The 14655-nt window shown below is 39.8% G+C and overlaps 1 protein-coding gene across 9 annotated transcripts in view; it reads left to right on the top strand.

Annotated features, from left to right (window-relative positions):
* Nucleotides 1–14655, top strand: part of LOC126353879 (cyclic GMP-AMP synthase-like receptor) — a 324472-nt gene that overhangs the window by 131325 nt on the left and 178492 nt on the right. For all 9 annotated transcript variants that reach the window (XM_050003074.1, XM_050003077.1, XM_050003079.1 and 6 more), the window contains one exon: nt 5516–5660. In XM_050003074.1, the coding sequence (XP_049859031.1) occupies nt 5516–5660 (145 nt within the window). The remainder of the gene's footprint in view (nt 1–5515; nt 5661–14655) is intronic.

Raw genomic sequence — 14655 nt, 5'->3', positions numbered from 1 at the left:
TCTCTTCAGAGTTGTATATAGTCTCTGAGGATTTTGCACTTCTCCAAAGTAGGTTAGCAATGCTAGAAGCTTCTGTATCCATGTCCTCATAGGTACTCCCTCTTGGAAAGTTGCTGCAATTTCTGCTCCATCTTGAAGACAGCATCATCCCTTGCCATGTTTCTGCACATGAAATTGATACAACAAATCCACACCATGATTGTGATCCCTTCTAAGATTAATTGTTTTAGGATTTTCATTCATGAATGTCGTTAATTAGTAAGAATATGTAGGAACACACATAATTCCTCTGGAGCTGTATATAACAGCACAATATTCATACACCTGTTTTTTTCCCTAAAGGCTTCTCTAATTTTCCTACAAGTGGTATCTATTTTTCTAATAGCTGTGCACACAGCTTCACATTTCTTCACTAGACATTTCTGATTTGCCATTTTGCACTTCCTGTCAGTCTTATTTTTTAGATAACCGTATTCCCTTTCGTCTACTTCACTTTCTTTATTTTTATATTTTCTCTTTTGCCCAGTCATATTTAATCTCTCTTGTGTTATCCAAGGATACCTACAGCATCACATCTCTTTGTCTAGTTGTTTCTGTGCTGGCTTTACTATACCATCTCTCAAAGCTACCCAGTCATCTTCTATTGTTTTCCTTTCCTGTGTTTCAGTCGACAGTTGCCTAATGCTCCCTGAAAATTTCAACAAGTTCTGCTTCTTTCAACTTATCCAGTTTCCACTGTGTTAATTTCTCACATCTCTCAATTTTTTTCAGTTTTAATTAGCAGCTAACAACCAGTAAAATTTGATCAAATTCCATATCTGATACTGGAAATATTTTACAGTTTAAAGTTTTGGTTTGAAATCTATGTCTGACCATTATATAATCGATCTGAAACCTTTTAGTATCTGTAGATGTCTTCTACCTATATATTCTTCTTTTGTGTTCCTTATAGCAAATATTAGCAACATTAAATTATAATATGTGCAAAATTCAACCTGGCAGCTTTCTTCTTCATTCCTTTTCTCCAGTCCATGTTCTCATACTAGCTTTTCCTCTCTTCCTTTTCCAACTGCTGAATTCAAGTCCCTCAACATAATTCAGTTTTTGTTTCCATTAAGTACCATACCTGATTAATTTCTTTTATCTCATATCTTCTTTCAATATCTTTATCATCTTCAGAGATAATAAGCATATAAAGTTTTGCTACTGTGGTGGGTGTTGGCCTTGTGTCTATCTTGACTGTGGTAATGCATTCACCTTGCTGTTAATAGTAGATCATTCCTCTTTTCTTATTCATTATTAGTCCTACTCTTGCAATACCCACATTTTATTTTAGGTTGGTAGCTAAGTACTCACTTCACTTTGCTAATTCCCACTATATCTAAGTTCAACCTATCCATCTCTCTTTTTAATTTATGTAAACTGCCTAGTGCATTAAGGGATTTAACATTCCAGGCTGTGACCTGCAGAACATCAGTTTTGTTTCTCCATGTTATGAAAAGGATAGTTGCTACTCACCATATAGCAGAGATGCTAAGTTGCAGATAGGCACAACAAAAAGACTGTGGCAAAGTGAGGTTATGGCCAACAAGGAATTTGTTGAAGATGGACAGCATACACATACACTCACGCACACACAACTCACACACACATGACCACAGTATCTGGCAGATGAAATCGGACTGCAAGCAGCAGCCCGTGATGGGAGAGGCAACCAGCTGGTGGAGGTAAGGAGCAGGCCTTGGACGGGGAGGGGGAGGGATAGTAGGATAGGAGTGAGGGGCAGTAAAGTGCTGCTTGTGGGAGCAAACCTACTCAATATCCTATTCCATCCCAACACTTAGCATCATGACTCATATCCCTGTAATAGACCTAGATGCAAGACCTGTCCCCTACATCCTACCATTACTATCTACTCCAGTCCAGTCACAAACATCACCTATCCCATCAAAGGTAGGGCTACCTGTAAAGCCAGTCATGTGATCTACAAGCTAAGCTGCAACTTCTCTGCTGTATTCTACCAACAAGCTGTCTGTCCTCATGAATGGCCACCAACAAATTGTGGCCTAGAAACAGCTGGACCACCCTGCTGCTGAGCATACCTCCACAACTGTAACCCTCCTGGCCTCAACGTTTGTTACTCATTGTTCTTATCCATCTAGCCCCTTCCCTGTTCCCATTACAGCACTACACAGTTGTTTATTTCGTCAATGCACCAAGTCGTTTTACTTCTCTCCTTTTATTCTGCTCCCCCCCCCCCTCCTCCTCCACCAGCCTCCATCAAACCTCATGACTGTAGCTAGCTTCCTACCCTCTCTCCCCCTCATCCCTGCATGCTCCCATAAGCAACACTTTATCATCCTTCACCTCTATCCTGCTATCTCTCCACCTACTTGCCCCAGCCTCTTCCTTACCCCCACCACCTGGTCACCTCTCCCATCATGCACAGCTGTTCACAGTCTGGCTTCAGCTGCCAGAGGTGGTGCATGTGTGTGTGAGTTGTGTTTAAATGATTATGTGTATGTTGTCTATTTTTAACAAAAGACCTAGGCCAAAAGCTCAATTTCCAACAATCTTTTTCTTGTGCCTGTCTGTGACTCAGCATATCTGCTATATGGTAAGTAAAAACTATTCTTTTCATAATACTGGTACATTCCATCTTGGATTTTCCATAATTTAGTTCTGTTTCTCCTGACATCACCCTCCAGAGTAGCTTCTGACCACAGAATAGGCTACTAATTTAACTCTGGAGGGGATGCCATCGTAATTCATTCACACGTACTGTACAGCAGAACTTCATGTCCTTAGATAATATAATGCCTGCAGTATCATCTTGGAATGCAGCAAGGCAATGGTGGCCAATGTTAAACGTCCAGATCAGTCAATCATTCAGACTGGTGCTCCTGCAACTACTGAAAATGCTGTTGCTTCTCTTCAGGAACAATATGTTTGTCTAGCCTTTCCACAGACCCTCCTTGTATGTAGCTGTAGGTGTGATATAGTTATAAGTAACCCAGGTGCGCACAACCTTTCCACTTTGATGAGCAAGTTTCTAGTCTCCATAGAGTGAATTATTTGTCAAGAAACTGTGAGAAAGTTTCCAGAGAACAAAATATATGACCTTATTAGCTGCACTAATTGATAACTATGCACAACAAAGCATTTTTTATTGAATGGACATGGACCAGTTGCTTGCAACTGAATATTATTTCAATATAGTTACAAGTCTGCTTGTAGTATCACTTTACATTGTAATCTATAACATTAGCTGGAACAGTATGTGAAGTGTGACTGTCAAAAACCAGCGAACAAAATTCCACCTTCACCAGAAGGTCCTGTGTCAGGAGTGCTACCAATATTCAGGTATAAGGAAGATAGATTATGTCATGATTACCATTCCTCACAGATTCATCATAAGTCCATATAGGATAGTGGGAGAGGAAGAATTTTATTTACTGTAACTAAAAAACAGCCACAGACAGACACAATATGGATTTGTCAGAAAAGAGTTTCTCTAAAAAAAACTACTCCTAGAACAATGCAAGTAAACAGTCCACTGCAAACTGCAAAATTGTACCTTTGTAAATACATAATTTAAACACTAAATACATGTTGGAAGTTAAAAATGAATCTTAGTATGACTGGAGAACAATATTTTCTGCAGTCTGAATACTTGGTGTGGAGCAACAACCAGCTGCTAAATTACTGTGAAATGTACCATTGATTAACATGCTGGTCTAGACTCTTTACATTATTTGATTATCTTATGTGAAGCTTATTTAATTCATCTTCATAATGTCATCATAAATATGTACAAGACATCCATAAAGTCATGCCATTATCTCAAAAAATCATAACATGAAAACTATGTGAGGTAGCGGACCGTGGTGTATTGTAAAACAGTTAGTAGCTTTCAGTTTTTTTTCTTTTGTCCTTTGTTTACATATTTCATTTGGAGTGTATCAAATTGGCAACAGCCTAGGGGAAGGTACAATTTATAATCTGCTATGCAGGATGCCAGGTCTGTGATAACAGTACTGTGGAATTGTCTATGCCATTCTAATTGGGCATCACCAGCAAATACAAGCTTAAAAGACAGTTCAAAACTTTAAAGAGACAGGCAGTGTGAAAGACCTTCATTGAAGAAGACATCCTCCTGTGTCCCAAGCACAAGTTGACAGAGTGCAAGATGCTTATCAACACAGTGCCCAGGAGTCAGTTCATTATACATCAAACAAATTGCAGGAAGCAAGATCAACTGTTGACAGCACTACATAAGTGGTTACATCTTTTCATATACAAAGTGCAAATGGTACAAGTATTGGAGTGAGATGATTGCCCACATGTTGTTCATGCTTGGGTTCATAAATGCTGATAATGACTACCTGAGCAAGTGTTTTTTTTTTCAGATAAAGCAACATTCCATATTTCTGGACATGTGAATCACCACAATATAACGAAAGGAAGCTCTGAAAATTGACGCAACACACATGAACACATCCATGATAAGCCAAAGCATAATGTCTGGTTGACGTAATGCACAACAGGGTAACAGGCTCGTTTTTCTTTGCTGAGAAAACCATAACAGGAAATCTTTAGCTGGACATGCATGAACAGCTACTGTTACCGCAGACTGAAGAGCTGCAACTTTCCATCATCTTCAGCACAAAGACACACCCTACCAGTCAATGTAGCAATAAGAACTGCTGATGCTGCAGTGACGACTTGCACGTGGCCAAAAATTGAATATTGCCTCAGTGTTCTATGAGCTACATGTGTTGGTCAAAGTGAAATTCTGCCATAACAGAAATAATTGTTGAGAACTGCTAAATGCCTTACAACAAACCATGATGCTCTATCTCTAATAGTTTCCAAGTTATGAATTTTTGAAATGATAGTAGGGCTTTATGAACCTCGTGTTTCATCACATATGCATATTAAACTTCGATTTCTCTGTTGATGCTCATGCTGGGCTGGGGCGCAGTTAAAACATAAAAATAAATGACATTGAACCCCCAAATATGAATTATATATTATGACTTATTCATCCCATAACATACACTAATTAATCTTCAGGTTAGGATTCAGTAGACACATCAAAAATTCACTTAAACCTGGATAAAATCATAGCTAATGAGTTGGGGCAGCACTCTGAAGTTAATAATTTTTTTCCTGAGAATAATATACATTTACATAATAATGCTAATGATCAATGACACTTATTAAATTATGAGTTCATTCTTGAGAGATCCACATTTTCTATTCATTGTTAGAGTTCCCAACTATGTGATTATTTGCTTTCAATATTCTACTTATTGCACATGGTTTTTTACCCTACCTGTGTACTGTGCCACACTGGATGTGGCATGTAAAGAAAAGGGAGGGAGGGTCATGGGTGTCCAGACATATGCATGTGTATTCTATGACAAGAAACCTTTTTGTAGAATGTGGATTATTTTATTAATTTTTTTTTTATATGTAGCTACTGATATAATATTTTTTCTTATCTTTGCAGAAAGGCAGAAGTCAAAAAACAAGTGAAGAAATGGATTGATACTGAAGGATTTTTGCTAAGGTGTAAAGTGAATGAGTGGATGCAAAGTATTGTTTACAAAGCAATAAATGAATATGAGAAAACAAATGATGAAAAAATGTATAAGGTATGTTAATCCTACAGAAGGATTTTTTTTTTTTTTTGGTTCTGTGCGGTTACTTACTTTTCCAAGACTTACCAAGCGGGAAAGCGCCGGTAGACAGGCACAATAAAATAACACACAAACACATACACAAAATTTCTAGCTTTCGCAACCGACGGTTGCTTCTTCAGGAAAGAGGGAAAGACGAAAGGATGTGAGTTTTAAGGGAGAGGGTAAGGAGTCATTCCAATCCCGGGAGCGGAAAGACTTACCCTAGGGGGACAAATGGACAGGTGTACACTCGCACACACACACATATCCATCTGCATATACACAGACACAAGCAGACATTTGTAAAAGCATATATATATATATATATATATATATATATATATATATATATATATATATATATATATATATATTCCAAGACTTACCAAGCAGGAAAGCGCCGGCAGACAGGCACATGAACAAAACACACAAACACACACAGAATTACTAGCTTTCGCAACCGATGGTTGCTTCTTCAGGAAGGAGAGGGAAAGACGAAAGGATGTGGGTTTTAAGGGAGAGGGTAAGGAGTCATTCCAATCCCGGGAGCGGAAAGACTTACCTTAGGGGGAAAAAAGGATAGGTATATACTCGCGCACACACACATACACGCATATCCATCCATACATACACCAATGCGTGTATGTGTGTGTGCGCGAGTATATACCTATCCTTTTTTCCCCCTAAGGTAAGTGTTTCCGCTCCCGGGATTGGAATGACTCCTTACCCTCTCCCTTAAAACCCACATCCTTTCGTCTTTCCCTCTCCTTCCTGAAGAAGCAACCATCGGTTGCGAAAGCTAGTAATTCTGTGTGTGTTTGTGTGTTTTGTTCATGTGCCTGTCTGCCGGCGCTTTCCCGCTTGGTAAGTCTTGGAATCTTTGTTTTTAATATATTTTTCCCATATATATATATATATATATATATATATATATATATATATATATATATATATATATATATATATATATATATATATATATAAAGATTGAGAGGCAAGGCTCTTTCTTGAAAAACCTTAATCCTACTCCCAACATCACCACAGCCAAAGCCCAGGCTATCCGTGATCTGAAAGCTGACCGATCCATCATCATTCTTCTGGCTGACAAGGGTTCCACGACCGTGGTTCTTGATCATCGGGAGTATGTGGCTGAGGGACTGCGTCAGCTTACAGACAACTCTACATACAAAGTTTGGCAAGGTAATCCCATTCCTGATGTCGAGGCGGAGCTTCAAGGAATCCTCAGAACCTTAGGCCCCCTACAAAACCTTTCGCCTGACTCCATCAAACTCTTGACCCCACCAACACCTCGCACTCCTACCTTCTACCTACTTCCTAAAATTCACAAACCCAAACATCCCGGCCGCCCCATTGTAGCTGGTTACCAAGCCCCCACAGAACGTATCTCTGCCTACGTAGATCAACACCTTCAACCCATTACATGCAGTCTCCCATCCTTCATCAAAGACACCAACCACTTTCTCGAACACCTGGTATCCTTACCCAGTCTGTTACCCCTGGAAACCATCCTTGTAACCATTGATGCCACTTCCCTATACACGTCCAGGGCCTCACTGCAATGGAGCACTTCCTTTCACACCGATCACCTGCCACCCTACCTAAAACCTCTTTCCTCGTCACCTTAGCCAACTTCATCCTGACCCACAATTTCTTCATTTTTGAAGGCCAGACATACCAACAATTAAAGGGAACAGCCATGGGTACCAGGATGGCCCCCTCGTATGCCAAACTATTTATGGGTTGCTTAGAGGAAGCCTTCTTGGTTACCCAAGCCTGCCAACCCAAAGTTTGGTACAGATTTATTGATGACATCTTCATGATCTGGACTCACAGTGAAGAACAACTCCAGAATTTCCTCTCCAACTTCAACTCCTTTGGTTCCATCAGATTCAACTGGCCCTACTCCAAATCCCATGCCACTTTCCTTGAAGTTGACCTCCATCTGTCCAATGGCCAGCTTCACACATCCGTCCACATCAAACCCACTAACAAGCAACAGTACCTCCATTATGACAGCTGCCACCCATTCCATATCAAACGGTCCCTTCCTTACAGCCTAGGCCTTCGTGGCAAACGAATCTGCTCCAGTCCTGAATCCCTGGGCCATTACACCAACAACCTGAAAACAGCATTTTGCATCCCGCAACTACCCTCCCGACCTGGTACAGAAGCAGATAACCAGAGCCACTTCCTCATCCCCTCAAACCTAGAACCTCTCACAGAAGAACCCCAAAAGTACCCCACTTGTGACAGGATACTTCCTGGAACTGGTATGGACACAGGCAGACAGTGTTTGTTGGTAATGAGGATCACCCTGTGGCTAAACATGACTTGGTGCACGGCCAGCACATCTTGGCACAGTGTTACACCATCCGAGTTATCTGGATACTTCCCACCAACACCAACCTATCCGAACTCCGGAGATGGGAACTTGCCCTTCAATATATCCTCTCTTCTCCTACAATATATCTCCGCTAATTTCAAGTTGCCGCTACCTATACCTCACCTGTCATTCAACATCATCTTTGCCTCCACACTTCCGCCTTGACTTACATCTCTGCCCATACTCTTTGCCTTTAAATATGTCTGCTTGTGTCTGTGTATGTATGGATGGATATGTGTGTGTGTGTGTGTGTGTTTGTGTACGCACGCGAGTATATACCTATCCTTTTTTTCCCCCTAAGGTAAGTCTTTTCCACTCCCGGGATTGGAATGACTCCTTACCCTCTCCCTTAAAAGCCACATCCTTTCATCTTTCCTTTTCCTTCCCTCTTTCCTGACGAAGCAGCCGCCGGTTGCGAAAGCTCGAAATTCTGTGTGTCTGTTTGTGTGTTTTATTCATTGTGCCTATCTACCTGCGCTTTCCCGCTTGGTAAGTCTTGGAATCTTTGTTTTTAATATATTTTTCCCATGTGGAAGTTTCTTTAAACAAAGATTCCAAGACTTACCAAGCAGGAAAGCGCCGGTATATAGGCACAATAAATAAAACACACAAACACACACACACACACACAGAATTTCTAGCTTTCGCAACTGACGGTTGCTTCTTCAGGAAAGAGGGAAGGAGAGGGAAAGACGAAAGGATGTGGGTGTGTTGTTGGTAATGAGGATCACCATGTAGCTAAACATGCCTTCGTGCACAGCCAGCACATCTTGGCACAAAACCCACATCCTTTTGTCTGTCCCTCTCCTTCCCTCTTTCCTGAAGAAGCAACCGTCGGTTGCGAAAGCTAGAAATTCTGTGTGTGTGTTTGTGTGTTTTATTTATTGTGCCTATCTACCGGCGCTTTCCCGCTTGGTAAGTCTTGGAATCCTTGTTTTTAAAATCTTTTTCCCATGTGGAAGTTTCTTTCTATTTTTTTTATATATTAAAAACATAGATTCCAAGACTTACCAAGCGGGAAAGCACCAGTAGACAGGCACAATAAAATAACACACAAACACACACACAAAATTTCGAGCTTTCGCAACGGTGGTTGCTTTGTTAGGGAAGAGGGAAGGAGAAGGAAAGATGAAAGGATGTGGGTTTTAAGGGAGAGGGTAAGGAGTCATTCCAATCCCGGGAGCGGAAAGACTTACCTTAGGGGGAAAAAAGGATAGGTATATACTCGCACACACACACACACACACACACACACACACACACACACACACACACACACACACACATATCCATCCATACATATACAGAAACAAGCAGGCATATAGTTCTGTGCGGTTGCTTACATGCATTTTCTGTTATGATTGAAAAGTGACAATATGATATAGGTATCATTCCCATTAACATGATTGTAAAAAGTGACTCTACTGAGAGCTAGGAGCAGGTTGAGGTTGTGCAGTTGCATTTGACCCTGGTGATTGTCAATATGTTGCAAGTGTCAGTCATGGCCCCAATAGTGTTCTGTGTAGCTCAAAAATGTTCAAATGTGTGTGAAATCTTATGGAACTTCAGTCCCTAAGCTTATACACTACTTAATCTAAATTATCCTAAGGACAAACACCCATGCCCGAGGGAGGACTCGAACCTCTGCCGGGACCAGACGCACAGTCCATGACTGTAGCACCTTAGACTGCACGGCTTCTGTGTAGCCACCAGTTTATTATATACAAGCTAAGTGATTTGAATGTCGGTGCATTGTCAGTGCTTATATGGTGGGTGCCTCCGTAACCATTGTACCCAAAGTGTTAAATGTCTCAAGAGGCATCATATCAGAGATTCATACCACATACAGTAAAAGCAGAAAAACATCATGCACTAAGTCATAGTGAGAACAAAAGTGTGTGTTGTGTGATCATGATACATGGACTTTGAAGAAGATTGTGATGAAAATTAAGAGGATGACAGCTACCAAAGTCACTACTGAACTGAATGTCACAATTGTAAACTCCATCAGCACCAAAATGGCAGGAAGGAAGCTCGATAAGAATGGAATTGTAGGGTGAACTGGAATTCCAAAACTAGTCATCAGTGACACAGATACCCATAACAGAAAAATGTGGTGTTGAAGCCATAAAACCTGGATTATAGAACAATAAAAAATGTCATTTGGCCAGATGAGTCTTGTTTCAGACTGCCTTCAACTTCTGGCTGAGTGTATGTCCCAAGAGAAAACTTGGTATTCTACAGGTACATGGTTACTCTGCAAGGTTACATTACTGCAGAAGCTTATGTGACCAATGCAGCTGATCAGATCCATTCCACAGTACAGTGTTTCTTCCCAAGTGGTGATGTTCTATCCCAAGATGACAGAATCCCTGTTCACACAGCTTGCACCATCCAAGACTAGTCTTGTGAGCATGAGCCTGAATTTTCACATCTCCCCTGGTCACCACAGCTACCAGACCTTAATATTATGAACCTATGTGGTCTTTGGAGAGAAGGTGGCATGGTTGCTATCCAAGCACTAAACCATGTTAGGCATGGTACGGTGCTGTGTATTTGATGTTTCCATATTTTTGTCCATCCTCTTGTAGATCCGAAAGGCCAATCAAGGCATGCATGCTGCTCAATGGTTGATATACATAAGGTAATACACTTAAAAGAGTCACTTTATGTGCAACCAATATGGATGGGTGACTCACCAGTCTGCATTGCAGATAGCATATTGAGTCAAAAGTTTTCTACCTTATTGGCCAAATATATTACAACTGAAACAAAAACTGACTGACTGCTTTGTGGTAGTACTTACTTACATGACATCTTTGCTGTGAAATATTCAGCATGTTAACTGATCATACTGATACCAGTCTCTAACATTAAGAAACTGTTTGACAACTGCATCATTCATAGGATTGCCAGAAACCTTCTTGGCATGTGCAAGTTTCTGAGGTGTTGGTATTCTAGAATTATATTTACACAAATCTAAAATCTAAATACTTTGAAAACTACTGTGAAGTACATGACATAGGTTATTTGGCAATTTACAACTTATTAGAAGTTCATCCCATTCCAGTTGCACTTAGAGCATGGGAAGAATGACAGTTTAAGATTTTAAAATAATTATAACAGTCTGGATTGCAAGGCACATTTATTGAAAGGTGACTGGCTTCAATCATCGCATGATCATTTTCAGATCTACAGCTATATTGATGGACAATGACTATGCATGGAACAGGATCCACTCAATGATGATATTAAACTGCTATAGCAGTTGACGATGATCATTCAGCGGTTTCTGCTCCCTGCACAGCCATTGTCCATCAGTATGACTGTAAGTCCTATGATAATTGTGTAATGATCAAAACTGGTTATCTTTCAATAAATGTAACTTGCGATATGCATTGTTGTAATTATTTTTAAAGGTTATATTTTGATTGCTGACATCTCCAATAACATTTTCAAAAATAACAGCTTAAGGTGCCTCTGCACACTATGTCCTATGCAGGAGTGATATGTATGCCATTGCAATATATTTGAAGCTTCCTCACTTAATTATGATTCTTGTAACAATTCAAGTATGCTTTTTTGAGATAATTAATATCCGTCATCAATTAACTGTCTGCTCAAGTTTCCCGTAACAAAGAAATTTGTGGCCATTTGTACTGTACTTTTTAATATATGCTGAGTAAGCACAGCTAGTCCTATTTGTTATGGTTCCTACATACTTGAACAATATTCTAGGGTGGCTATTATGAATATTTTGTAAGCAGCCACTTTTGTAGATTGACTGCATCTTCCCAGTATCCTGCGAATGAACTGAGGTCCACCACCTGCTTTACATATGATTGAGCATACATGGTGAATCAGTTTTATATTTAGTGAATTTTAATGCATAAATATTTTTATGAGTTAACTGATTCCAGTTGTGTCTCATTGATATTGTAGTACTACATGCTTTTTTTTGTGAAATGCATAATTTTTTATTTCATAATGTTTAAAGCAAGTTGCACCACTTTCAACCCTTATCAAGATCTAACTGGACATTTGTGTAGCTTTTTTCACATGATACTTCTTAATCATAGCTAACACTTGGTTTAAGAATCATAAAAGAAGATTGTATACATGGAAGAATCCTGGAGATACTAGAAGGTATCAGATAGATTATATAATGCTAAGACAGAGATTTAGGAACCAGGTTTTAAATTGTAAGACATTTGCAGGGGCAGATGTGGACTCTGATCACAGTCTATTGGTAATGAACTGTAGATTAAAACTGAAGAAACTGCAAAAAGGTGGGAATTCAAGGAGATGGGACCTGGATAAACTGACTAACCCAGAGGTTGTACAGAGTTTCAGGGAGAGCATAAGGGAACAATTGATAGGAATGGGGGAAAGAAGTACAGTAGAAGAAGAATGGGTAGCTCTGAGGGATGAAGTAGTGAAGGCAGCAGAGGATCAAGTAGGTAAAAAGACGAGGCATAGTAGAACTCTTTGGGTTACAGAAGAAATATTGAATTTAATTGATGGAAGGAGAAAATATAAAAATGCAGTAAATGAAACAGGCAAAAATTAGATTGACAGGAAGTGCAAAATGGCTAAGCAGGGATGGCTAGAGGACAAATGAAAGGATGTAGAGGCTAATCTCACTAGGGGTAAGATAGATACTGCCTACAGGAAAATTAAAGAGACCTCTGGAGAAAAGAGAGCCACTTGTATGAATATCAAGAGCTCAGATGGAAATCCAAGCAAAGAAGGGAAAGCAGAAAGGTGGAAGGAGTATATAGAGGGTCTATACAAGGGTGATGTACTTGAGGACAATATTATGGAAATGGAAGAGGATGTAGATGAAGATGAAATGAGAGATACGATACTGCATGAAGAGTTTGACAGAGCACTGAAAGACCTAAGTCGAAACAAGGCCCCCGGAGTAGACAACATTCCATTAGAACTACTGACAGCCTTGGGAGAGCCAGTCCTGACAAAATTCTACTGTCTGGTGAGCAAGATGTATGAGACAGCCGAAATACCCTCGGACTTCAAGAAGAATATAATAATTCCAATCCCAAAGAAAGCAGGTGTTGACAGATGTGAAAATTACCAAAACTATCAGTTTAATTAGTCACAGCTGCAAAATACTAAAGCGAATTCTTTACAGATGAATGGAAAAACTGGTAGAAGCCGACCTCAGTGAAGATCAGTTTGGATTAAGTAGAAATTTTGGAACACGTGAGGCAGTACTGACCTTACGACTTATCTTTGAAGAAAGATTAAGGAAAGGCAAACCTACATTTCTAGCATTTGTAGACTTAGAGAAAGCTTTTGACAATGTAGACTGGAATTTTCTCTTTCAAATTCTAAATGTGGCAGGGTTAAAATACAGGGAGCGAAAGGCTATTTACAATTTGTACAGAAACCAGATGGTAGTTATTAGAGTGGAGGGACATGAAAGAGAAGCAGTGGTTGGGAAGGGAGTGAGACAGGGTTGTAGCCTCTCCTCAATGTTATTCAATCTGTATATTGAGCAAGCAGTAAAGGAAACAAAAGAAAAATTCAGAGTAGGTATTAAAATCCATGGAGAAGAAATAAAAACTTTGAGGTTCGCCGATGACATTGTAATTCTGTCAGAGACAGCAAAGGACTTGGAAGAGCAGTTGAATGGAATGGACAGAGTCTTGAAAGGAGGATATAAGATGAACATCAACAAAAGCAAAATGAGGATAATGGAATGTAGTCGAATTAAGTCGGGTGATGCTGAGGGTATTAGATTAGGAAATGAGACACTTAAAGTAGTAAAGGAGTTTTGCTATTTGGGGAGCAAAATAACTGATGATGGTCCAAGAAGAGAGGATATAAAATGTAGACTGGCAATGGCAAGGAATGCGTTTCTGAAGAAGAGAAATTTGTTAACATCGAGTATAGATTTAAGTGTCAGGAAGTTGTTTCTGAAAGTATTTGTATGGAGTGTAGCCATGTATGGAAGTGAAATAGTTCAGACAAGAAGAGAATAGAAGCTTTCGAAATGTGGTGCTACAGAAGGATGCTGAAGATCAGATTGGTAGATCACATAACTAATGAGGAGGTATTGAATAGAATTGGGGAGAAGAAGGGACCGGTTGGTAGGACATGTGCTGAGTGATGAAGGTATCACAAATTTAGCATTGGAGGGAATTGTGGAGGGTAAAAATAGTAGAGGGAGACCAAGAGAGGAATACACTAAGCAGATTCAGAAGGATGTAGGTTGCAGTAAGTACTGGGAGATGAAGAAGCTTGCACAGGATAGAGTAGCATGGAGAATTGCATCAAACCAGTCTCAGGACTGAAGACCACAACAACAACAACTTCTTTAGAATTATCTGTATCATCTCCAAGATGTTTGATGTTTAGCAGTAATGTTGACTGCCAGATCAAATTAAATGACATTAATGGCAAGGGTCCCAACACATTTCCCTGGAGCATGCCTTAAGTTTATTCCGTATCTGTTAATGACTCTCCATCCAAAACTCTATTATCAAGAAGTCCTCAGTCCAGTCACAAATGTCTTGATACCCCACAAGATTGTACTCTTCT

Source organism: Schistocerca gregaria, chromosome 3, assembly GCF_023897955.1.
Source record: "Schistocerca gregaria isolate iqSchGreg1 chromosome 3, iqSchGreg1.2, whole genome shotgun sequence".
In the NCBI taxonomy this organism is placed as follows: Eukaryota; Metazoa; Arthropoda; class Insecta; order Orthoptera; family Acrididae; genus Schistocerca; species Schistocerca gregaria.
This window is presented reverse-complemented; position numbering and strand designations above follow the sequence as displayed.